General features: G+C 42.1%; 2 protein-coding genes across 19 annotated transcripts in view; both read right to left on the bottom strand.

Annotated features, from left to right (window-relative positions):
* Nucleotides 1–5,800, bottom strand: part of YEATS2 (YEATS domain containing 2) — a 112,566-nt gene extending 106,766 nt beyond the window's left edge. For 2 of the 12 annotated variants that reach the window (XR_010116661.1, XR_010116662.1), the window contains exon 1: nt 5,555–5,748. The gene's annotated coding sequence lies outside the window, so the exon portion shown is untranslated. Of the gene's footprint in view, nt 1–5,337; nt 5,470–5,554 lie in introns of those variants that run through there. The other 10 variants (XM_063621721.1, XM_063621730.1, XM_063621724.1 and 7 more) reach the window with 7 other exon arrangements.
* A 9,422-nt stretch (nt 5,801–15,222) lies between these two features.
* KLHL24 (kelch like family member 24) overlaps nt 15,223–26,646 on the bottom strand; it is a 52,230-nt gene continuing 40,806 nt past the window's right edge. For all 7 annotated transcript variants that reach the window (XM_063621807.1, XM_063621804.1, XM_063621806.1 and 4 more), the window contains one exon: nt 15,223–20,668. In XM_063621807.1, the coding sequence (XP_063477877.1) occupies nt 20,468–20,668 (201 nt within the window). In that variant the 3' untranslated portion in view covers nt 15,223–20,467. The remainder of the gene's footprint in view (nt 20,669–26,646) is intronic.

Here is a 26,646-nt window from a genome sequence, read left to right as displayed (position 1 = left end):
TTCCAAAATTATGCTCATTTTATAACAGAAACAATGAGAAGTTATCTATTAGGTTGGCGCAAAAGTAAAAACCGCAACTACTTTTGCACCAACCTCTATTAAAGGAAAGCCTCAGACCAAGGGAACTCTAGGAGAGAGAAGATTCCGTTCTGATTCTCACCAGTTAGTACTGACAAAAAAAATGCTATACTAATTATTCTAAGTCAGGTCTGACACACAAAACCTTTTGAATATGTTCCCATTTGTTGGCTAATATACCACTTTTTCTTTAACTCATCTGGCATCCAAAACAAAAACAGGTCTTTTAAGTAAAAATAATCACAATTTTATACTGGACCTGAATGGACCGACGTGCTGTGGGACATTTCTAATATGACATGTAAAGAGCTGAGCAAAGGACAGCTGAGCTCAAAAACACTGTCTTATTATTTCAGTCTTATGTATTTCCAGGTCAAAAACACCAACTTTCCTATAAATAAAACAGCTTTAAGACTACACAGTTTGCTAATATGGTCAGCCCCCAGAATCCATTCTGGCCAGTACTCTGTCTATAACCTTGCAAACTAGCACACAGAAGAGTGTAGGATAAAACAGCTCTTCTAAATTATCCATGCCACTGCTTCTATCCATTAATGCACCTGGAGAGCTGACTTTAGGTAACTTTTACCATTCCTTTTTTTTTTTTTTTTTTGAGACAGAGTCTTGCTGTCACCCAGGCTGGAGTGCAGTGGCGCAATCTCGGCTCACTGCAACCTCCGCCTCCCAGGTTCAAGAAATTCTCCTGTCTCAGCCTCTGGGACTACAGGCGCAGACCACCACGTCTGCCTAATTTTTTTGTATTTTTAGTAGAGACGGGGATTCACCATATTTGTCAGTCTGGTCTCGAACTCCTGACCTCAGGTGATCCACCCGCCTCGGCCTCCCAAAGTGCTGAGATTATAGGCGTGAGCCACGGCACCCAGCCACTTTTACCATTCCTTTACCCCACCAGTTCAACATACTTTTTCTGGAAGAATGAGGCATGTTGGGATGTTTAAGGGTTCTGAGATTTTTAAGGTAAATTTTTTTTTTTTTTTTTTTTAATTTTTTGAGATGCTGTCTCACTCTGTCGACCAGGCTGGAGTGCAATGGCACAATCTTGGCTCATGCAACCTCTGCCTCCCGTGCTCAAGTGATTCTCCAGCCTTAGTCTCCCAAGTAGCTGAGATTACAGGCACACACCACCACACTCGGCTCATTTTTGTATTTTTAGTAGAGACAGGGTTTCGCCATGTTGGCCAGGCTGGTCTCAAACGCTTGACCTCAGATGATCCGCCTGCCTTGGCCTCCCAAAGTGCTGGGACTACAGGTATGAGCCGCCGCACCTGGCCTAATGCAGATTGTTTCCATATCATCTGTTCTGTGGTAGTTAGGGGGGAAAAAAAAGCTTTCAAAGGCTGGAGTTCACTTCATGGATGAGTCGGAATTTGATTCTTGAAGGATGAAGAGCATTTCAGTAAGTGGAGAAGGTAGAGGTGAAATATGAGCCCACTGGAAAGTAACTGTGAGATGTTCAGGCATGTGAACTTTGATGACTGCAGACATGGAGAGGTAGAACTAGTTCTAGGTAAGGGCTGTTTATCCTGCTTGTCTGAGGAGTGAGCTGTGGGGGAACCTGTTAAGTGGCTGTAATGAGGGTGAGGAGAATGCAGTGGGGAGGGGCTTGAACTTTACCTGCAGTGCTTTTATTGGCAATTGTTATGTATTTTGTTTTTAAGTTTTAATTTATTTGAGAGTGTGGATATACTTTTTTAATTGAAATATAATTCACTTAACTTAAAAGGTACTGTTTTAGGCCAGGCGTGGTGGCTCATGTGCCTGTAATCCCAGCACTTTGGGAGGCCAAAGCAGGAGGATTGCTTGAACCCAGGAGTTTAAGACCAGCCTGGACAACATAGGGAGACCTTGCCTCTGCTGAAAAATAAAAAGAAAAAAATTAGCTGGGCATAGTGGTGTGTACCTGCAGTCCCAGCTACTTGGTAGGCTGAGGTGGGAGGATCACTTGAGCCCAGGAGTTCAAGGCTGCAATGACCTATCAGTGCAGTGCAATCACTGCACTCCAGCCTGGGCGACAGAGACAGACCCTGTCTCAAAAAATATATATATATTGACCGGCCGGGCGTGGTGGCTCAAGTCTGTAATCTCAGCACTTTGGGAGGCCAAGGCAGGCGGATCATGAGGTCAGGAGATTGAGATCATCCTGGCTAACATGGTGAAACCCCATCTCTAATAAAAATACAAAAAAAAAAAAAAAAAAAATTAGCCAGGCATGGTGGTAGGTGCCTGTAGTCCCAGCTACTCAGGAGGCTGAGGCAGGAAAAGGCGTGTACCCGGGAGGTGGAGCTTGCAGTGAGCTGAGATCGCCCCACTGCACTCCAGCCTGGGCAACAGAGTGAGACTCCGTCTCAAAAAAAAAAATATATATATATATACACACACACACACACACACACACACACATATATATACACACACACACACCAGTTAAAAGTGTGCAATTCAGTGGATTTCAGTATATTCACAAAGTTGCACAACAATCACCACTATCTAATTCCATAATGTTTTCATCACTCCAAAAAGCAACCGCTTACCTCCTAATTGTCACTCTCAATTCTCCTCTCCCTTCATCCCCCTGGCAACTACTTTTTGTGTGGATAAACTTGCCTGTTTCTGGACATTTCGTATAAATAGAATCATACAGCATGTGGCTTTTTCTATCTGCCTTTTTTTTTTCTGAGACGATGTCTCCCTCTGTCGCCCAGGCTGGAGTGCAGTGGCACGATCTCCGCTCACTGCAACCTCCACCTCCCAGGTTCAAGCAATTTCCCTGCCTCAGCCTCCCGAGTAGCTGGGATCACAGGCCTGGGCAACAGACTGTGATTCTGTCTCAAAAAAAAAAAAAAAAAAGAAAAGAAAAAGAAAAAATCTGCTTCGTAAGTCTTGTTTTCTGTGAGAAAACTGCAACTCCCACCGTCTACTGGGTATCACGATAGAAAACAGACTGAAAGCAGAGCAGGACCAAAGGCAGGGAGATGGGGAACAATCCAAGAACGTGACAATGAACATTCAAATAAAAATCCATGGTTGATGAGGACAGGACCAACTATTTCTGAGAATCTATCCTAAGAAAATACATGGTAATGTACATCATATGTGGGCTGCACTCAGAGATCTACAACCTAAATGTTAGTTCTCCTCTTCCTATGGATTTTATAATAAAAAATAACCCACAGCAAACTATCATGCATCCGCTGAATCAACATGAAGCATCTGAAACTGAGAAACATGTGGGGAGAACTCTGCATGCTGTATGTCAAGCTACCTATTTTTAATATCTAAAGAATTTTTGACAATCAATTAGGAAATAACAAAAGATGCCAGAGAGCAGGAAAAGAAATTCACAAATAGCCAATAAATGTGAAAAAAATGTTCAAACAGACTAGTAATCAATAAATGAAAAAAAACACAAGACACCATTTTTCCATTTTTCATCGATCAAGTTTAGTTTTGGGGCAGATGGAAATGGGGCACTTTTTTTCTAATTTGCACTCATTAGTTTCATTTCCTCACCTCCCATTAAACTATTCTAATCTGGTTCCCACCTCCCACTTCCAGAACTATGGACAGGAAGACCAATGACCAAAACCAATAACCTCCGTGTTGCCAAATCCAATTGACAACCTTCAATGAACATCTCAGAAGACCTGATAAAAGGACCAATTCAACATCCTCCAGAAACACCTCTTTTGGCTGCCATGATACCAGCTTTTTCTCCTACCTCACTTGCTGTTTCCTGTGTCCTTTCCTCAACCTTCTTCCTCTACCAGACCCACAGGTATTTGAGTGTCTGAGCCCTTTTCACTTCTCTATACTCTTTCCCCTTAGTGATCTCACACAGCACCATACCTGTGAATATCATCTACGTACTGATAACTCCCGATTTTTTTTTTTTTTTTTTTTTTAAGAGACGGGATCATTCCTGCCTTGTAGCCAAGGCTGGTCTAGAATTTCTGGGCTCAAGCGACCCGCCTCGGCCTCCCAAAGTGCTGAGATTTCAGGCGTGAGCACCGCACCCAGCCACTCCCAGATTTTTATCTCTAGCTCTAGCCTCTCTTTTCCTTGAGTTCCAGCGCTCTACATCCAACTGCCTCAACACACCAACTTCATAACTAACATGCATCTAAAATTTAATACATCTAAAATAGAATTCGTTTTTCCCACCTCAAATTTCTCTCTTCCACTCTTCATCTCAGTAAACAGCACCACCATCTACTCAGTTGCTCAAAACAAAAATCAAAAAAGCAAAGATTCCCACCATTCCCTCACCAATCCAAGTCTTGTTCATTCTACCTTAAAACATTTAAAAATCTGTTTATACTTTCCCATCTCCCTGCCATGGGCCTAGTCCAAGCTACTGCAAAGAGCACAGTAACTGACCTCGTAGGTTCCTCGCCAGCCCTCTTCCTCTACATAGCAGTCGGATCATGCTACTCGCCTTCTCAAAACCTTCAAAGGCTTCCCGGGAAAACTAAACTCCTAATCAGGGCATCATCTGCCCTATCTCTTAAAGAGTATACACAAACAGGAATATACATCCAAGGGTAGTATCTCTAGACCGTAAAACTGCGGGCATTTTTCTCTGGCTTTGCTTGTATTTTTAAATTTTTCTACGCTGAATATCCTCTACTCATTAAGAAAGGGAAAATGATATTGCTCAATACTATATAATATTATATCGCATTTTTTACATGTGAGCGAGAAAAGGGAATGGAAAACGTGGGTCAACTCTGTAACTGCTGAATGCTTAGATGAAAATACTAGCGAACATCAAACTAAAAAAAATGATGTGTCAGGCCTGTAAGATTGCTGATGGCATTTCTCTTCCTCTGGTTTCTATTTCTTAACATAATCACGTTCATGACGGAGAGAACCTCATTGTCTTCTGCAGTCTGGCCACAGCCCTTTAAGCCAGCCTTTCCTGCAGGAGTCTTCACTTTCCGAGGCTTCCACTCCGCCCCGCACTGCCCGCAGCTCCGGCGCGTTGGCCCCGGCGCCATCCCTGGACCCCCAGAGCCTCTCTGACCCCTCCCCTCCATCCCAGGGAGGGCCGGTGGGGATGGCGACAGGTTGGAGGGGCATTCCAGGATCCTTTCGGTAAACCCACGACTTTCTGGTGCTGGGGCCAAATCTTGCCTCCAAGGCCAAGAGCTTAACATCCTGAAAGCTCCGACCGCTGTGGCTCGGGGACCCGCATCCCCTCAGCGCAGCGCCCCGCTGAAAAGGAAGCCCCCAACTCACGTTCCAATTCCAGGCTCCCGCTTCTGCGGCTCCCCGGCCCGCACCTGGGATCCTCCCTGCCCTCCTCTCGGCCCCGCGGCCTCACCGGGTCTCGCCGCCGCGCCGCCGGCCGATGGGGGAGGGGCGCGCACGTGCCCGCGCCGCCCCCGCCCAAACAATGCCCCGGAGAGCGGGGCGCGCGCCCGGCCGGTCCCTTCCTGCGCCCGCCAACACTCACCCTTTCTCCGGGTCTCCGGCTGCAGCGCGGGCTCCGCCGGGCGCCGCGAGAGAGCACGGCGAGGTGAGGGAGCGGGCGAAGCCCCGCGGAGCTGCCCTGCCACGAGGCCCCAGCGATCCCCGCAACCTGCGGAAGCACACCGCGCGGTAGAGCCCGCCCGCCCCGTTCCGCCCCGCACGTCAGCAGCTGGGCGCGTCGGGGCGCGCGCGCCGGCGCGCGCGGCCTCGGGGCGGAGCTCCCAGGGATGAGGGCGGGGCGGGGCGGGGCTGGTCCTGGCTGCGACCCCGGCCCTCGAGGCCACTTCCTGGGCAGCGTGCGTGTCGATTCTCGCAAAGGCATCGTCGTCCATCACTTTCCTGCCCCAGAAGCTGGCGAATTTCAACCCCAAGTTTGACTGAATATTCATTCTGCCAGCATGTATGAGCTTCCCTATTAATCACAATAGTAACTATGATGTTTGTGTGTGCCATCTTTGTGCCAACCCATGTGCTAAGTGCTGGGTATACAAATAACAATAGTTATTGCTAGCCCATTTTACAGATGAAGAAACTGAGGCAGGGAAGGCTTGAGACTTATCTCAGTCACACTAGCTAGTGACAAACCAAGTCCAGTTTTCCATCTAAATAACTCTTGAGGCCAACATTCTCTTTCGTTGTAACTCTACCATGCTACCCAAGACCCTGTCATCTCTCTGCCCAAGACTATAAATAGCCTCCCAACTGGTCTTCGGGGATCTTCTGTTCCCCTTCAATCCCTTCTCACTGTGTAAAGATTTACTACTGGAGCTGAGTGGTGGGTTTAGGAAGTTCACTTTTTTTTATACTTTACATACATATTACCAAATTTTTATATATTTAATGTTTTTATCGATGCATAATAAATGTAAAATGGTGTTTTGGTTTTTGTGGGGGTTTTTGTTTTTTTTTTTTTGAGACAGAGTCTTCCTCTGTTGCCAGGCTGGAGTGCAGCGGCATGATCTTGGCTCACTGCAGCCTCCACCTCCTGGGTTCAAGCGATTCTCCTGCCTCAGCCTCCCAAGTAGCTGGAATTACAAGGCGCACGCCACCACGCCTGGCTCATTTTTGTATTTTTAGTAGAGACAGAGTTTCACCATGTTGGCCAGGCTGCTCTGAAACTCCTGACCTCAGGTGATCTACCCGCCTCAGCCTCCCAAAGTGCTGGGATTACACGTGTGAGCCATCGCCCCCAGCCTAATTTTGTTTTTTTTTAGACAGGTCTCACTATCACCACAGCTAGTCTCACACTTCTGGGCTCGAGAGATCCTCCTGGCTGGGCACGGTGGCTCACGCCTGCAATCCTAGCACTTTGTAAGGCTGAGGCGGGCGGATCACCTGAGGTCAGGAGTTCGAGACCAACCTGGCCAACATGGTGAAACCCCATCTCTACTAAAAATACAAAAATTAGCCAGGCGTGGTTGGGCATGCCTGTAATCCTAACTACTTGGGAAGGTGAGGCAGGAAAATTGCTTGGACTCGGGAGGTGGAGGTTGCAGTGAGCCATTGCACTCCAGCATGGGCAACAAAAGTGAAACTCCATCTCAAAAAAAACAAAAAAAATGAAGAAAGGCTTCCTTGAACCTTAAGCTAAGACTCAAGAGATAATAGGAACTGGGGAGATAAACATAAATTTCATGGAGAAGGGGGTGAGGTCAGAGGTCAGGATGAGTGTGTTGGTGTTCCCCTACTCTTAGGGTTTAACAGTGAGGTGGAGAGCATAGAAATACCCAGATAAGTGCCAAGGAAGCTAGAAGTTGACTTCCCTTGGTCTAGCTTGGAAGGCTGTCCAAGTCTGTGAGAAGGCTCACACAGCAGGGCTCGGGAGCAGGCCATGGCGTTGGGAGGAGTCTGCAACAGTGCTGCTGGAGCGCTGCAGCTTGCACATTAGGTATGTCAGAATTCCAGACTTCTCTTGTTGCTCCCTGCCTAGCGTACAGAAAGTAGCATGGTTAAGAGCCATGGACAGACCAACAGGCACTGTGCCAGGGGGCAGGTTTCCTAAAGCAGAGGCCTTGTGGTGGGCTGATGGCCAGGGAATGGCTACAGAATGTAGCTAAGACCCCAAGGATGGGCAGTGCTGAAGATACCAGTGGAGCTGAAGCACCCCTAAGTCAGCTGGTGAGAGGAGCGGGGATGGAGGAGTGGGGATGAAAGATGAGACATCAAAGTCTGAAGTTGCTAAAGCAACAGGTCATGAGCTTGCCAGCCAACCACCTCAGCAGCTGATGCCTGCAGGGCAGTGGAGACCAGAAGTCACCAGAGACATAGCAGCAGAAGCCAGTGAGAACCCAGGCTATAGCTCACAATCCTGCACACAGATCTCCCCTCCCACCGCTGCCTTGAGGCTTCCCCTGTATCCTGTAGGCCACCTTGGGAAGTCAAGGGGGAGAAGGGTAAAGTTCTGATAAGACTGCAGCTTTGAACTATTTACCCAAATATTCACCAAAATGAAACTTTTTTTTTTTTCTTTTGAGACTGAGTCTCGCTCTATCGCCCAGGATGCAGTGCAGTGGCATGATCTCGGCTCACTGCAACCTCCCGCCTCCTGGGTTTTAAGTGATTCTCCTGCCTCACTCTCCCAAGTAGCTGGGACTACAGGCGCGTGCCACCATGCCTGGATAATTTTTTTGTATTTTTAGTAGAGACGGGGTTTCACTGCGTTAGCCAGAATGGTCTCGATCTCCTCATCTCGTAATCTGCCCGCCTCGGCCTCCCAAAGTGCTGGGAATACAGGCGTAAGACACCGCACCTGGCCTATTTGCCCTTTTAAAAACATCACTTGTGGCCGGGCGCGGTGGCTCACGCCTGTAATCCCAGCATTTTGGGAGGCCGAGGCGGGTGGATCACCTGAGGTCGGGAGTTCGAAATCAGCCTGGCCAACACGGTGAAACCCCATCTCTACTAAAAAAAAAAAAAATACAAAAATTAGGTGGGCGTGGTGACACATGTCTGTAATCCCAGCTACTCCGGAGGCTTGAACCTGGGAGGTGGAGGTTGCAGTGAGCCAAGATCATGCCACATGCCACTGCTTTCCAGCCTAGGTGACAGAGTGAGATTCCATCTCACAAAAAAAAAACAAAACAAAAAAAAAAAAAAAACATTTGCCCCAATGAGTAGGTGGGGAATGACTGAAGAGGTATGTGAACATAGAAGCAGTGAGACAGTTGGAAAGCAATTTCAGTCATCCAAGCAAAAATTGAGGGTGGCGCTGGCCGTGGTGGCTCACACCTGTAATCCCAGCACTTTGGGAGACTGAGATGGGCAGATCACCTGAGGCCAAGAATTCGAGACCAGCTTGACCAATATGGTGAAACTCTGTTTCTACTAAAAATACAAAAAAATTAGCTGGGCGTGGTGGCTTGTAATCCCAGTTACTTGGGAGGCTGAGACAGGAGAATCGCTTGAGCCCAGGAGGCAGAGGTTGCAGTGAGCCAAGATGGTGCCATTGCACTCCAGTCTGGGCAATAAAAGGGAAACTCCATCTCAAAAAAAAAAAAAAAAAAAAAAAAAGAGGGTGGCTTACCCTGGCAGTGGAGATGGTGGGAAGGGGATAGATACAAGAACTATGGAGAAAAGACTTGACGATGATGAACTGGAGGAGACTGGGGAGAGAAGGGAAGGGGACAGGCCTCTGCTAAGTCAAAATGGCCTCTTAGATAAACTGCCCCTTCCTCCAGGCAGACTCAGCTCTGCTCTGGAGCTTGGCAAGTGTTTAGAGGCTGGTTTTAGGCTCCTGGCTAGCCAGGCTCCCTTAGGCAGCACTCACCTGCACAGCCACTGGAGGTGGGCCTGGAGGGAGAAGGTTAGGAGGGAGAACTGGGGTTGGCTCACAGGTTTCCAGCAGTGGCTGATGGTGGATGATGGTGTCATTTCCTGAAAGCGGGGAGACTGAAGGAAGAACAGATTTGAATGTTGGGGGTGGGGGAATCAAGAATTCCCTTTGGGACATTTTAAGTTTGAGGCATCCACTCGAAGACTTTTTTTTTTTTTTGAGACAGAGTCTCACTCTGTCGCCCAGGCTGGAGTGCAGTGGTGCGATCTTGGCTCACTGCAACCTCTGCCTCCTGGGCTCAAGCGATTCTCATGCCTCAGTCTCCCAAGTATCTGGGATTACAGGCGTGTGTACTACCACACCCGGCTAATTTTCATATTTTTAGTAGAGACGGGGTTTTACCATGTTGGCCAGGCTGGTCTCGAACTCCTGACCTCAGGTGATCCACCCTCCTTGGCCTCCCAAAGTGTTGGGATTACAGGCATGAGCCACCACACCTGGCCCTGAAGATATTAAATCTGTACATAAGGCTTTGGGGCTCAGAAAAGACCTGATGGGTGGCACTGTCAACGTACTGTTGTCAACAGGTAGTTAATGAACACTGGTGAGGTTGCCATGAAAGAATACGGTTCAGAGAGATTGCATAGTCACAGCCTACAGAGGTCACATTTTGTTTTAAATGAGCCAACATTTCAAACATTGACAAATTTCACATAATACCCTGAATTTCTGCTTCTAAGGAAAATCAGAAACTGTGGTAACCTGGCCATAAATTGTTATTTTTTATTTTACTGTTTTTTTTGGGGGACGAAGTCTTGCTCTGTAACCCAGGCTGGAGTGCAGTGGCACGATCTCGGCTCACCACAACTTCTGTCTCCCAGGTTCATGCAATTCTCCTGCTTCAGCCTCTCGAGTAGCTGGGATTACAGGCACATGCTACCACATCCGGCTAATTTTTGTATTTTTAGTAGAGACGGGGTTTCGCCATATCGGCCAGGCTGGTCTCGAACCCCTGACCTCAGGTGATCCGCCCACCTTGGCCTCCCAAAGTGCTGAGATTGCAGGCGTGAGCCACCGCTCCCAGTCCATACATTGTTATAATTGGATATTAGCTATTAATAACACTACTTACCAGGCAGTGCTCCAAGCACTTCACAAATTTAATCTTTGTAACAACTTTATTATCATTCCTACTTTATTTTATTTTTTATTTATTTTATTTATTTATTTTTTGAGACAGCTCTGTCGCCCAGGCTGGAGTGCAATGGCGTGATCTCGGCTCACTGCAACCTCCGCCTCCTGGGTTCAAGCGATTCTCATGCCTCAGCCTCTCAAGTAGCTGGGACTACAGGCGTGTGCCACCACACCCAGCTAATTTTTTAAATATATTTTTAATAGAGACGGGGTTTCACCATGTTGGCCAGGATGGTCTCGATCTCTTGACCTCGTGATCCGCCTGCCTCGGCCTCGGCCTCGGCCTCCCAAAGTGCTGAGATTACAGGCGTGAGCCACCGCGCCCGGCCATCATTCCTACTTTAAATAAGAGAAAAATGAAGCATAAAAAGATTGAGTAATTTAGCTGTGTCAGACAGCTCTTGGAGCTGGGTTGTAGACCCAGGCAGTCTGCCCCCAGGGCCTGAGAGTTTAGCGGCCATACCAGGAAGCAGCTGGAAAGCTGCAGTCCTACTTAGAGAAGCCCCATTACCTTCAGGGCAAAGGTCCCATACCAAGCCCTAGTGTTTTCCTAACACCTTCCTCCATCCCAGTCTGAGTGTGAGTTTGTTTTACTCACACTGCTATTTTCTGATACCAGAGAATTATGTCTCTATACCCATGCCAAGTAGAAAATGAAAAATATTCAATTAAGATACAGCTGGGAGTAGTGGTGTGTGCATGTAGTCCCAGTTACTCTGGAGGCTGGGGCAGGAAGATCACTTGAGCCCAGGAGTTCCAGGCCACCCTGGGCAATATAGTGAGAGACCCTATCTCTCTCTCTTTTTTTTTTTTTGAGATGGAATCTTCGCTCTGTCGCCCAGGCTGCAGTGCACTGCCTCGGCTCACCACGAGCTCCGCCTCCCGGGTTCACGCCATTCTCCTGCCCCAGCCTCCTCAGCAGCTGGGACTACAGGCGCCCGCCACCACTCCCGGCTGATTTTTTTGCATTTTTTAGTAGAGACAGGTTTCACCGTGTTAGCCAGGATGGTCTCAATCTCCTGACCTCGTGATCTGCCCACCTCGGCCTCCCAAAATGCTGAAAATGAGTGCTCACTGCAGCCTCAACATCCCGGACTCAAGCAATGCTCCCACCTCAGCCTCCCGAGTAGCTAGGATTGATTGCCAGGGCTGGTCTCGAACTCCTGGGCTCTAGCAGTCCTCCCACCTCGACCTCCCAAAGTATTGGGATTACAGGCATGAGCCACTGCACTCGGCTGATTCTTGTCTTACAGACTTTTTTTTTTTTTTTTTTTTTTTTTAAGAGACAGAGCTCTTGCCATGCAACGCAGGTTAGAATCGAACTCCTGAGCCCAAGAGATCCTCCACATCTCAGCCTCCTGCGTAGCTGAGACTACAGGTCCTTGTGTACATTAATAAATGTGTATGCCTTTTCTCCTATTAATCTCCCTTTTGTTTTCCCTTGGACCCTACATCATAAATGTGCCTAAAGAACTGTTCTCATTATATTAAAAAAAAAACAAAAACAAAAAGAGAAGAAACTATCAGGGAATTTTCCTTGCTGCTTTGTATTCTATTTGCTATAGATAAGACCATGTAGAGAATTTGGGTAGCCAGAGTTTGTATATTGAATGAGTCTGAGTTTCTGTGACCCAAAATGCAGGCAGTCTGTTTTAAAGAAAAAATCTTAATATTGATTGATATGATAATCTGATAGCTGGGAAAGCTCATATGATTTTTCTGACTCTTAATTTATACTCCTTGTACAATGTTGATATCTATATTTTTTATAGGAGATTTATGTGAGCTGGGCATTGTGGCTCATGCCTGTAATCCCAGCACTTTGGGAGGCCAAGGCAGAAGGATCACTTGAAGTCAGGAGTTTGAGAGCAGCCTGGGCAACATAGCAAGATCCCCTGTATCTACAAAAAATTTAAAATTAGCTAGGCGTGGTGGCATGAATCTGTAGTCCTATAGCTACTAGGGATGCTAAGGTAGGAGAATCACCTGAGTCCAGGAAATTGAGGCTACCATGAGCCATGATTGTGCCACTGCAGTTCAATCTGGGTGACATAGTGAGATCCTGTCTCAAAAAAAAAACAAAAAACAAACAAACAAAAAAAAACAAAAAAGATCCTAACATAATTAGGAGGAAACTATCCCTTCTGTCTCCATTATCAATTAATAAATAGCAGAGAAGCAGAAGGCAGGTATAGTCCATTTCCCTCCTCATTCCATTAAGACAGCAGGTGATTTTTGTTTGTTTGTTTGTTTTGAGACAGAGTCTCGCTCTGTCACCCAGGCTGGAGTGCAGTGGCTCGATCTTGGCTCACTGCAACCTCCGCCTCCTGGGTTCAAGCGATTCTCCTGCCTCAGCCTCCCAAGTAGCTGGGACTACAGGCGCACGCCACCATGCCCAGCTAATTTTTGTATTTTTAGTAGAGATGGGGTTTCACCACGTTGGCCAGGATGGTCTCAATCTCTTGACCTCGTGATCCGCCTGCCTTGGCCTCCCAAAGTGCTAGGATTACAGGCATAAACCACCGTGCCCGGCTTTTTTTTTTCTTTTTTTTTAAGAGTTGCAACAAGGCCAGGCGCAGTGGTTCACGCCTGTAATCCCAGCACTTTGGGAGGCCGAGGCGGGCGGATCACGAGGTCAGGAGATTGAGACCATCCTGGCTAACACGGTGAAACCCTGTCTCTACTAAAAATATAAAAAGAAAAATTAGCCGGGCTTGGTGGTGGGCGCCTGTAGTCCCAGCTACTCTGGAGGCTGGGGCAGGAGAATGGCGTGAACCCGGGAGGCGGAGCTTGTAGTGAGCCGAGATTGCGCCACTGCGTTCCAGCCTGGGCGACAGAGTGAGACTCTGACTCAAACAAACAAACAAACAAAAAAACCCAAGAGGCTCCTATTTATCCATTGTCCAAGATTTCTCAAATATGATCCAATGAATACTTTTAATTCTTTCAATTCCTTCCCTGCCTTTGCACATTGCATTTTTGTCCTGGGCCAGCTGCATGAAGTTATGTGCTGCTCTTGTGTGTGAGAACTATGTTCACCCTTCAGTATACACTGCATAATCTCATCTCCTTACAATAAGCCTGTAAGGTAAGTATTATGGTTACATTTCCTAGAACCAAGGGTGAGACTGAGAGAGGTAAATGGCCCTACAGCAGAGAACTGGTTGGAATCAGGTCTGATGAAGCCCGTGCATTTTACAGATGTCTACAGAGGCATTAAGTCAAATGAAAATACCTTTAACATTAAAAACCACTCTAGAGGCTGGGCACAGTGGCTCACACTTGTAATCCCAGCACTTTGGGAGGCTGAAGTGGGCAGATCACTGGAGCCCGGGAGTTTGAGACCAGCCTGGACAACATGGCAAGACCCCATCTCTACAAAAAAATAAATAAATAAAAATAAAGGACAGGCATGGCGGCGCTCACCTGTAGTCCCAAGTACTTGTGTGGCTGAGGTGGGAGGATTGCTTGAGCCTGGTAAGTTGAGACTGCAGTGAGCCGTGATCGTACTACGGCACTCCAGCCTGGGTGACAAGAGTAAGACCTTGTCTCAAAAATAATAACAAGATGAAAACCCTAACTGCCATTTTATTTTGATGGCAAAACTGTAAAACTAAGCATAAAATCTAAGCATATTATGTGCTTTGATAATGTTTTTATATATTTTCAAAAATATACTTTTGCCAATGCAAATTCAGACATTGCCTCTCCAGTAAATAATAACCCTAGGCTGGATGTGGGGTCTCATGTCTGTAATCCCAGTGCTTTGGGAGGCAGAAGCATCACTTAAGGCCAGGAGTTGGAGACCAGCCTGGGCAATATAAGCTTGTCTCTACAAAAAATAATTAGCCAGGCGTGGTGACACACACCTGCAATTCCAGCTACTTGGGACCCCAAGAGTTTGGGCTATAGTTAGCAATGATGGTGACACCGCACTCCAGCCCGTGGATGACACAGTGAGACCCTGTCTCAAAAAAAAAAAAAGATAACTCTATGCTTTTTAAAAAATTTTCTTTGAAATAAATTAAGTCCCCTCAATGTGAGAACAAAATCAAAAGAATGTTAGGTTGCAAATGTTATAGGTTACCTTGTGTTAATTAAAAAATTTTTTAGGCCAGGTGCGGTGACTCATGCCTGTAATCCCAGGACTTTGGGAGGCCGAGGCGGGCAGATCACAAGGTCAGGAGTTTGAGACCAGCCTGACCAACATGATGAAACCCCGTCTCTACTAAAAATTAGCCGGGCATGGTGGCATGCACCTGTAGTCCCAGCTACTCGGCAGGCTGAGACACAAGAATCACTTGAACCCAGGAGGCGGAGGTTGCAGTAAGCCAAGACTGCGCCACTGCTCTCCAGCTTGGGCGACAGAGTGAGACTCCATCTCAAAAAAAAAAAAAAAAAATTTGAATAGGGAATACTTTTGTGTGTTTCAGACTAAAAAATTGATTTTATATGTATTTATAATTACATATATATACATATGCAGTAAAGTTTAATTTTTACTTGTCCTTCAGCCACCATTTCCTTTCCTCTTACACACTAATATTTTCAGTTTCTTATTTATCCTTCCAGTTATTTTATGGACATACCAGTAAATACACACATATATTAATATATCCAGTATTTTCCCCATCTCTTTTTTGCACAACTCCTTAAATATATTTAAAATAAAACAGGACAACAAATTTTTGGTAAACAAAATTTAATACAACCATATAGTCAAGTAATAATGGTTAAAAGACATTTTATTAGATATAACTTTTAAAAAATTAAACTATGCAAGAACTATATTTAAACAAAACATGTAAGTATTCAAGTGCTACAACTTAACTAAGAACAATTAAATACAAAGCATTCTTTCCACTATGAAGACTGGAGCCTCTAATTGAAAGCAAATGACCTTAGGTCTATACTAGTTGTAAAGCAGATTATACTTTTGTTCAACTCTAAAATTGTATTGTCTTAGAGCTCCAACAACTCTCAATAAAAATTTAAATAAAGAAACCTTGGGGGAGGGGTGATAGGGAAGGGGAGAGTAAGTGCTTTTTCAAGAAAGTTAAATGAAAAAGCCTGAAGAGGGAAAAAATTGTACATAAGTATGGAACAAAAATAAGTATACTTTTTTGACATTCGATGTAGATACTGCAAATGAATTTACACGGGTTTAATCAATGAAAGATAGATATTTGTCTGAATATTTTAAAAAGCACCTAGGTATCAAAAAATAAAAATAAAAAATATAATGAAACTCCAAACATCCAACAATCTCCCTTAACATTCTCATTCTGCCAAGCAACCACACGTTGGTGCTTATTACACAATTTAAGAAGGGGAAGTTTATTTACTCTATAGGAAACAAGTGTGAACCTTATCTAAGGTAAGCTTCATTTAGATTGAAAAAAAAGTTGAAATAGCACTAAAGAACTTAAGGCACATAAACAAATTCAGGTGCGGTTATTTTGAAACCATTAAAACAAATTCTTTTCTTTGGAACAATATATAAAATAAGTTATGAATGTTGCTGTTTTTAAAACATTATTTATGATGGTAACTTTCAGCACTAGGAAAATTTAACATCTAAGGCAATCACACAAATGTAAAACGTTCATATAAAACATTAAAAAATGTCTAAAGTGTCTCTGGAATTATTCATTCACACTCCTGGCTCAAATGGTTTCTGGTGCCTAGCATTAGATGTGACAATAATGATAGCTAGCTAGTCAAACCTACTGCCTTAAAGATCAACCAATTTGCTCCATTCTGGTTACTTGGCATGGTGAATTTATTTAACTAAAAAGAATAATGGGGTGAGGTGATGTAAACCTGGCTTTCAATAAGATGCACAACAAATTCTAGTAAGGCCAAAACTCTGTTGAGGTTAACTGGTGTCTTGAGTTTACTAAAATAAAGGCAGTCCATAGGAAGCCTTGAAGAGACATTATCTTACCACTTGGCACCACATAAACACCAAGCTCTCCTCTCTGAAAATACAGGCCGGGTGTGGTGGCTCACGCCTGTAATCCCAGCACTTTGGGAGGCCGAGGTGGATCACGTGGTCAGGAGTGATCTGTCTCTACTAAACCCCGTCTCTACTAAAAATACAAAAAAATTAGCCGGGTGTGGTGGCACGCACCTGTGGTCTCAGCTACTCAGGAGGCTGAGGCAGAATCCCTTGAACCCGAGAGGTGGAGGTTGCAGTCAGCTGAGATCCTGCCACTGCACTCCAGCCTGGGCAACAGAGCAAGACCCCGTCCCCCCACCCGCCCCCCACAAAAAAAAAAACGAAAAAGAAAATACAGTTTGAAGTAGATGTCTTTTCTACATATAAATCTCAAGACATAAAAGGCACACACAATTCAACTCCTCTCTTTTCATATATGGGTTCTCACAGCAATTTAAAAAATCTATTGCCATATCCAGACAACAGGAAAAAAAAATACCTGGTTTGCTTATTGACAAAAGTGGTGTAATTGAACCTTTGTCTTTCCTGAGTTTCAAAAAGGCTTTTTGACAGTAGAGATACATAAACAATTCATATTCACTAAGATAAAATTTATCAGTCCACAAAACATTTTCATCTTTTTAAATATAAAAGAATCAATGTTCAACCACCACCATGTGTGAAGCCCCTTTTTCTAAATTAAACTTACTCTAGAATCATGAATTGAGGATTATTCAGTCATGGCACTTTACACCCCAAACAAGCAAAAGTAACAAGTTAATACCCTCCCTGAGTATTTACATCATCTTATCACCTGGTTTAAATGGAGTAAATACCTATATTTCAATCATCTAGGAAATAAAAAGGTTACTGAACATCCAATACACTAGTATTTCATACCTGTGCAGTAAAGTCAGTGGGAAGATTAGAGTAGAAAAGGAGGAAGTTCTACTGTTGTAAAAATTAGACCACTTTTGTAGCTGACTCACATAGAGGAAAAACAGAAAAGGATTAAAGTTCATGAAAAAAAAAAAACCTGTACTTTTCTGTTCTACAAAGCATACCTTTGAATTCCCTTTCCAACTGAGGTATCACAGCCGGGTTTAGCAAACTCATCTCTTCTGACCTTGTAAAACTAAATTGTCATAAAGATTCTGTTTATACATTAAGTCATCATTACTAATACTCATCATGTACTTTCAAATATAAAAAGTTCTAGAAATGCCCAAATAAAAAAAATCTTCCAGAATTGAATTTAGCATGGTCAACTAATTTTTACTTTATGTGCTTTTTTGCTGATCATCACAGACTGCTAAAATTCATGGTGTTTGGTATATATGTTTGTATACAACCATACTATCTACATACATACACATGTACATATATAGATTCTAAACCAAAAGTTCATATGAGCATCACCTATCAAAAGAAAAATCTTTATGTGATGAGAGAATGAATACAATCTGACACCAATTTGGTTGATATATCCCTTTTGATATATTAATTCTACTCTAAAATTCTTTTTTATTTTGTCAAGTCTAATGCTATTATTTATTAAGAATTAGTAAAGGAAGATAAACATTAAAAAATTAAAATATAAGTTGGGTAACTTTAAAAATAGTTATTTAAATTTTCTAAGATTCAACCTAAGTTCTTGGTGGCCTTCAATATAAATTTTAAGTACTTAATTTATGTAGTTTTAAAATATGTAGAGAAAAAATTAATATTGTGTGAGGTCTGTGTTTAAAAAAATTCTGTTTTTTGGGATTTCATTTCAAATTTACTATAATAAACACATGGATATTAAAATAAATGTATAACAAAATGAAAGTAAATAGTTAATACTTTTTACAATAGACAAAAATACTAGAATATAAAGTTATCTTCAGAACGTCTTTTTTTATGTGAAGTCCTATATTCATGAAATGGACATGATCTTACAAATACACATGAAAATAACAACTATCATTTGTAGAATCCTCAGCATTTACAAAATAATTTTTCACACATTATCTCATTTACTGTAAAGAATTTCTTAACTAAATAATTCTATTATCTATAAGAGTATAATGCAGATGTTTACTCTAAAATTAAAGTACAAGTATCCAAACTGTACCTACATTCTTTCAACTAAGAGGATAGAAAATTGTTTTCTGAATTGCTGTTATCACAAAATGGTATCTATCATTTTAAAATTATGATTTGAAATTCCCTAAAAATTTTTAAGTTTTTTAGAGTTTTCCTCAGAATGTAGATTCTAGCTAAGCATTAAAGTTTAAAAAATGTCTATTTGAAATCTCTGTATCATTCTAAAATGAGAAAACAATGTAGCTTACCAATGTTAGGCTTTTTATTTCAACTTTGGTTTTAACAGAAATCTGGTGACACTGTAATTACATATTTGCATCATCCCTTCTATCACAAGAAATATACAAATTATAATGTGAAAGACAACAGTGACTGGAAGTCAAACTACAGCAGGCTACCTAGAACATCCCTAAATGTTGTAAATTATATCCGTCCACCCAGAATCACAATAATCACTTATGCTGTAGTTCCTGCCATATCCATCTATTTGCATTAGAAAAAAAAATTCACATTCCTCTCTGAAAACTGATAAGCTTTATAAAGTGGAGCTGAGAAATCTAGACAAAAGCAGTCTGTTGTATAGAAGCTTGAAAATGTTGATTAGTATTTTACACAATGGGGCCCAAATGAAAGACTTACCTTAAAGGTGGGAACTACTGCTAAGTTTTTTTCAGATAACTGATTTTAAAAGAAAAATGGACCCACTGAGATAGGTGGTCCCTGCTTTATCCTATTAAAGGTACCTTAACAGTAGAGACTCTCAGGAATTTTAGCTGTTTCACTAGAAAGTAGGATAATCAAGGAAGAGGTCCTCACCCAAAGCACCATACTAATGAGGTCAAACCCTACTGGGCTAGGGAAGAAAACCTATCCCTATTTTTCTTTTTATTTTCTCTTGAGACAGTGTCTCACCCCGTTGCCCAGGCTAGAGTGAAGTGTGCGTTCATAGCTCACTGCAGCCTCAAACTCCTGGGCTCAAGTAATTCTCCTGCCCCAGCCTACTGAGTAGTTGGGAATACAGGTGTGAGTCACTGTGCCTGGCTGGCTGTCCCTGTTTTTCACAAAACAATATTGCAAAATGGGTTTCAACTGCTTTATCAAGTTAAGAAAAGAAGCTTTCTTAGAGGATTGAAGAGATGATGCATAAAAACTTTGAGAGCCATAGTGGGTCATTTTTCCTTCAATGGCCATTCCATTTTTCTCTTAGGAATTAACTTGTAATTTTAATCCCCCTTGTAGGGGCACTTATTTTTCTATCTCCTACCTAACTTCCCCCTAAAAACACGTTTAATGCAAGACAGCAATTCTAAGAATAAAGTCACGATAGTTGAGTATTTTATGATACTTGAATTGTTGTCATTACCTTTTTATCAATCACAGAAAAAAAACCCTTCAATAAAATTAATCAATCTGGATATACTTTGTTAACAACAAAGGTTTTTAAAACTGATTTTTTCTCCTAGAATGCATTCTAAGCATTAACTTCTTTAACCTAAATGATGCCTCAAGTCATGCAATTTTCTCTACATATATGACAAAATAAGGAATATACATACAGATAAACATACATAATAAGTGAAGACACCATTCACACGTTCCTAAAAGGTATGCAGACAGACATTTCCTAATTCACATAGACTTCTTACAAATACTTACAAAGGTACACTCTTCAAAGGCCAAGTAACAACCACCATTACCTTTAACAAAAAAGTTTTTTTTCAATTATAGGAAAGGCTTTATTACAGTTTAAAAGATTGATATTTTGAGGAGAAAGGCACCAAATTATTATTTTTACTATTTTTTGCATATGGCACAAAGGAGATATGTGAAGTTTCCACTCTAGAGTTTTTAAAACCTCCCATCTTGGATCAGTGTGGCTTCTTCGGTGAGGTATCCTGTCTTCAGAGTTTAAAGCATTTCTCATTGTATCTATGAATAGTCACACAGCCATGATAGGACACTGGCCTGGGCATTGCAGCTACCCCTGTGATGATACTTGTTGCAGGATCATAACAGAGAATAGTGTCTGTGGCTTCTCCATTTTCCCGTCTTCCACCCAGGATATATATCTTACCATTACACACAGACATACCACAGTTTTCCTGTTTAACCAAATACATAAACAAAAAATTAACCATCGAAGATAAAGGATTTGGTAACAAACAGAAAAGCAAAATAATGCTTCAGAGCACAGTCAAAAAAAAGGGAGACATGATAAAAGCTAAGGTCCTTTGGCCCAACTCTGTTCTCTGTGTGAGTGCTGGATAACTTTGCATGAATGAAATGAATTTCAAGATAGATGATATGTCAGTAGCAGCCATAAGAAATAACGAGATCATGTCCTTTGTAGGGACGTGGATGGAGCTGGAGGCCATTACCCTTAGCAAACTTACACAGGAACAGAAAACCAAATACTGCATGTTCTCACTTATAAGTGGGAGCCAAATGATGAGAACGCAGGGACATACAGAGGGGAACAATACACACTAGGGCCTTTCGGAGGGTGGAGGGTTGGGGGAGGAAGAGGATCAGGAAAATAACTAATGGGTACTAGGGCTTAATAACTGGATGATGAAACAATCTGTAGAACAAACCCTCATGACACAGTGTACCTATGTAACAAACCTGCACTTGTGCCCCTGAACTTAAAAGTTAAAAAAAAAAAAAGATTATATGTTAGTAATTGGGGCCAATATGTGGGAGGTAGGATGTGGACTGATAAAAGGGTTTTAACTTCATGGTAGTTAAGCAAAAGCATCTTTAAAGAGCCTGGCTTGCTTCTCCTATTACAGGAAGGTTATTATAGAAAGTGGCGGTTACATGACCAAGGAGTAGGAACAATATTCATTATATGGGATTACCCACAAATTGAATGAATGAATGAGGAAAAAATTTATAACTAAGTTAACAAAACACTGTTATTAGGAGCCTTGGCTGGGCCATAGAAATGTCTCAAATAACATCTCACAGTTAACTTCCCACACAATGGGATTCTAAGGTAATTTTATTATTCTCTGTCAATAATATGGTTACTATATAAAACAAATATTCTTTCAAGGATGAGAGTGATTCTTCAAAAACAAAACCTGGCTGGGCATGGTGGCTTACGCCTGTAATCCCAGCACTTTGGGAGGCCGAGGCAGGTGGATCACTTGAGGTCAAGAGTTCGAGACCAGTCTGGTCAACACAGTGAAACACCATCTCTACTAAAAATACAAAAAATTAGCTGGACGTGGTGGGGGGTGCCTGTAATCCCTGCTACTCGGGAGGCTGAGGCAGGAGAATTGCTTGAACCCGGGAGGCGGAGGTTGCAGGGAGCTGAGGTTGTGCCACTGCACTCCAGTCTGGGTGATAAGAGCGAAACTCTGGCCGGGCGCGGTGGCTCACGCTTGTAATCCCAGCACTTTGGGAGGCCGAGGCGGGCGGATCACGAGGTCAGGAGATCGAGACCACGGTGAAACCCCGTCTCTACTAAAAATACAAAAAAATTAGCCGGGCGTGGTGGCGGGCGCCTGTAGTCCCAGCTACTCGGAGAGGCTGAGGCAGGAGAATGGCGTGAACCCGGGAGGCGGAGCTTGCAGTGAGCCGAGATTGCGCCACTGCACTCCAGCCTGGGCGACAGAGTGAGACTCCGTCTCAAAAAAAAAAAAAAAAAAGAGCAAAACTCCGTCTCAAAAAAAATAAATAAACAAACAAAGAATCCTACATTAACAACTGACTCACTATTACATGCATCTGGTTATACTGCAGGCCAGATATTCTTCCATTTCCAATTAAAGTTTCACTTTAATTCAGACAGTTATTGCATCTTATTATCCTGGTTCCACATAACCAACAATGAAATAGGTTCTATCAATGAGTTCAATAAGCATTTTTACTTGACCAAATTTGCTTTATATAAATTTTGCTCTTATAGAAGAAATTAAATATTGGTGGCTTTATATAATAGAAGGATACTATCTTTAGGTCTGAAAGAATTTGTGAGTACTTAAAAATGCCTATATTAGAATTTATAGACACCCAGAATGACTTAGCCTATTATCATATAGTGAAAGACACTTTAATTCAAAATACCACACCCCCATGAATTGCACCAATTATGGAACAAACTCTAATATTTTTCATTTAAAGCACAATAAGCTCTTTCTATAAATTCTTAAAGTTCCGAATATAATAAAAACAAACAAAAACCTTAGTTTTCAGGTACAAGCTAGTTCCCACTATTGAACCTCTAGTTATTTTGAGGATGATTCTAAAACAATATATAATTACATGGTCTGGTAATTAATACCATTTCAGATAATAATGCTCAGAGTTAAATAAAGCAAACAACCTTGAAACCAAGTATTCATATCAGGAAATTACATCTATCCGATATAACAGCTTATTTCATGCTAGTGAAATACCATTTACTCTATGTGTTTGTTTATACTATATGAAAAACTTACTCTTCATTCAGGAGTAAGGGCAGCTAGTAGGAAAAATAATTTATCAATATATAAAGTTTTAATGTTATTTTTAAAGACTGAAATGAAACATGATCCTAACATTGCAAAAAAAAAAAAAAAAAAAAAAACCCTCTCGTTATTTTTGTATGCCTAAATGTTCAAATGCCAACAATAGACCAAAAGAATCAGATTTCATTTAATTATTCTAATCTTTAATGGTATTTTAAATACCTGGTCTACTGAAGAGAGAGAAAAAAAGTCTTTATCACTGACTTTTTAAAAAATCCCACAATTTTTTTTAAAGGATGTTCCTGACACAGGTTAACAAGCAAAATATGTTTCGAAAAATAAGTTGTATTTTTAGGAATTATGCAGAGTCAAAAGAGGCGTGGAAATGGTGAAGGACACAGAAATAGGCTGGGTCCATTAGGACTATAAAAAATAAAGACCTCATTTTTTTCGGCTTTTTGCATTTAATATTCTAAGCATTTTTAAAAGCAACAGTATTGAGTTCATTTAACTGTATACAGTGAAATTAGTTTGATTTACCCTTTTTCATTGATTAGCATTAAAAGGGTAAACAATCACACATGGCTCAAAAATTACCTATCAATAACATGTGCATAAGGCCAGGTGCAGTGGCTCACGCCTGTAATCCCAGAACTTTGGGAGGCCGAGGCAGGTGGATCACCTGAGGTCAAGAGTTCAAGACCAGCCTGACCAACATGGCAAAACCCTGTCTCCACTAAAAATACAAAAATTAGCTGGGTGTAGTGGCATGCACCTGTAATCCCAGCTACTTGGGAGACTGAGACAGGAGAATCGCTTGAACCCAGGAGGCGGAGGTTGCATTGATCTCCGTGGTTGAGATCAATGTGTGCATAGATGTATTTAGTAGCACTGGTGGTAAGAATAAACAGAGGAGAGAAAATAATCACCTAAATCCCAGTACTAGATTTGAACTTCAATGATTTGTCTTTGTTAGACTTAATATACTTCTGATCCAAATGTTTATTTTCTTTAAATTTCTAAAGCCAATGAATGTTGTTTAATTAGAGAAAATGTGCCATGTGTGTCCTATTATTATTTTTTTCTCAGTTTTATCTCAATAACCTAGTTAAATATTCATGTATACCCTGCAATATGCTACATACTGGCAATTATCTTCCTAAACTGTTATCATTTTTATACAATATAGCAAAGTTCTGAATAAATGGTAATTCTTTTTCTTCTTTTTTTTTTTTTTAATTTTTTTTGAGACAGGGTCTCACTGTCACCCAGGCTGGTCCCTAACTCTTGGCCTCAGGTGATCCTCCTGCCTCAGCTTCCCAAGGTGCTGGGATTATTATACGCATGAGCCACTGCACCCAGCTTGAGCAGTAATTCTTAATAAAAATGCATTATTCTTTAAAATCTTCACTGAAATAAACCAATAAAAGGCAGCTTAGATTTTTTAAAAATCAGAAATAAGTCTCAATACTTGACCACACGAGGATTCTCATGCAAGTAGGGTACACTGTCGCCTCTGTAGGGCTAGAGAATGGTTTTCCAGGGGAGGTCCCTGAGCTGAAGAAATATGATTTATTTTACTTAGATGTGATATGAGAGGGAGAAAATGTAATACTCATTCTGTACCATGAAGCTGAAGTGCCTATTATGTCCCTTTCATTAACTGGGGCAATGTTACTCCATATATATTACTAATTGGAGACTATACCTCAATGTCAACAACTTTAGAAAAGTGGTTTTATATTCAAACCCTATTCACTATCCTTATAATCTATGCTGTATCTCTAATGTATCTTGCAAATAAGATTATCTTAAAATTAAGTCCCTCTGGTACTTCCTCGTTTGCTTATTCAATGTATATATTTTTACTATGCAGAAATAAATGCAAGATACATACAAGATGAGTTAGAAGAAATAGTGTCCTCAAGAAGACTAAATTGGCTGGGCGTGGTGGCTCACGCTTGTAATCCCAGCACTTTGGGAGGCCGAGGGGGGCGGATCACGAGGTCAGGAGATTGAGACCACAGTGAAACCCCATCTCTACTAAAAATACAAAAAATTAGCCGGACGTGGTGGCAGGCGCCTGTAGTCCCAGCTACTCGGAGAGGCTGAGGCAGGAGAATGGCGTGAACCCAGGAGGCGGAGCTTGCAGTGAGCCGAGATCGCGCCACTGCACTCCAGACTGGGTGACAGAGCAAGACTCCGTCTCAAAAAAAAAAAAGAAGACACTAAATTCTAGTATAGAAATAAACATTTATACCCATAAGGGAATATACAATTGCCATAAGAGGTATGAGTGCTTTAACAGATCAGAAAGCAAAATAGATCCATTCTGCCCCAGTTAAACTCTGTTGTACTGAAGTGGTCCTTGAAAGATGAGTAGAATTACAAGTAAAGAAGGTAAAAAAGGCATTACAGGATAAGAAGACAGCATGAACCCGGGCAAGAACATTTATGATCTGTTTAGAGACTACAAATGACAGATACTTAAGGTACCTGAGGTAAAGTTATAGAATGTGCAGCTGAAAGGTCAAATGAAGGTCAGGCAATAGAAGGTCTAGAATGAAGTGGTAAAAGTTTTGGATTTTATTTAATAGGTTTCCAATCAAAGAAGAGACAATAAGTAGATTTATTGAAAAATAATAGGCTGGGCATGTCGGCTCATGCCTGTAATCCCAGCACTTTGGGAGGCTGAGGCAGGTGGATCACAAGGTCAGGAGTTTGAGACCAGCCTGGTCAACATAGTGAAACCCCATTTCTACTAAAAGTACAAAAAATTAGCCAGGCTTGGTGGTGGGCGCTTGTAATTCCAGCTACTCAGGAGGCTGAGGCAGGAGAATCACTTGAACCTGGGAGGCGGAGTTTGCAGTGTGTGGAGATCGCGCCATTGCACTCCAGCCTGGGTGACAAGAGCGAAACTCCGTCTCAAAAAAAAAAAGGAAAGAAGGAAGGAAGGAAGGAAGGAAGGAAGGAAGGAAGGAAGGAAGGAAGGAAGGAAAGGAAAGGAAAGGAAAGGAAAGGAAAGAAGGGAAGAAAGGAAGAAAGGAAGGAAGGAAGGAAGGAAGGAAGGAAGGAAGGAAGGAAGGAAGGAAAGAAAAAGAAAATTGATGGCTAAATGAGCTAGCAAGACAAGATATTAGAGAAAGGAAGACTAATTAGAGTATTTTTGTTTGTTTAGGTAAAACTTGGTAAGAACTTGAACAAAAATAGAAACAATAGGAATGGAAAAAATAGGAGAACTGATAGGCTAGATTAATTCAAGAGAAGAAAAAGATAATCTAATACATTAAGTTTCTAGGTTATTTGGAAATATAGAAAAAATAGGTTTGGGGAAGAAGGTGAGTTCTATTTGAAATTTAAAATCTTGATATACCCATGTAAAATATCAAATAAAATATCAAATAGGCAGTTAGAAATTTGAGTTTGGAACATAGGAGAGGCTTTGATGGCAATATAGACTTGGAAGACATCAGTGCTGAGCAGTAAATGAGATAATTCAGGAAAGAGTATAAACTGGGAAGAGGACAGAGGACAGGCTCAAGGAACATATTTAAGGACTGGGTAGAAAAACAAGAGAGTATGAACAAGAGTGAGGAGATTATTAGCAGTGACTTTTGAGAGTA

The sequence above is a fragment of the Symphalangus syndactylus genome, chromosome 17, assembly GCF_028878055.3.
Source record: "Symphalangus syndactylus isolate Jambi chromosome 17, NHGRI_mSymSyn1-v2.1_pri, whole genome shotgun sequence".
NCBI lineage: Eukaryota > Metazoa > Chordata > Mammalia > Primates > Hylobatidae > Symphalangus > Symphalangus syndactylus.
The sequence above is the reverse complement of the archived record's forward strand: the minus strand, read 5'-3'. Positions and strand labels throughout refer to the sequence as shown.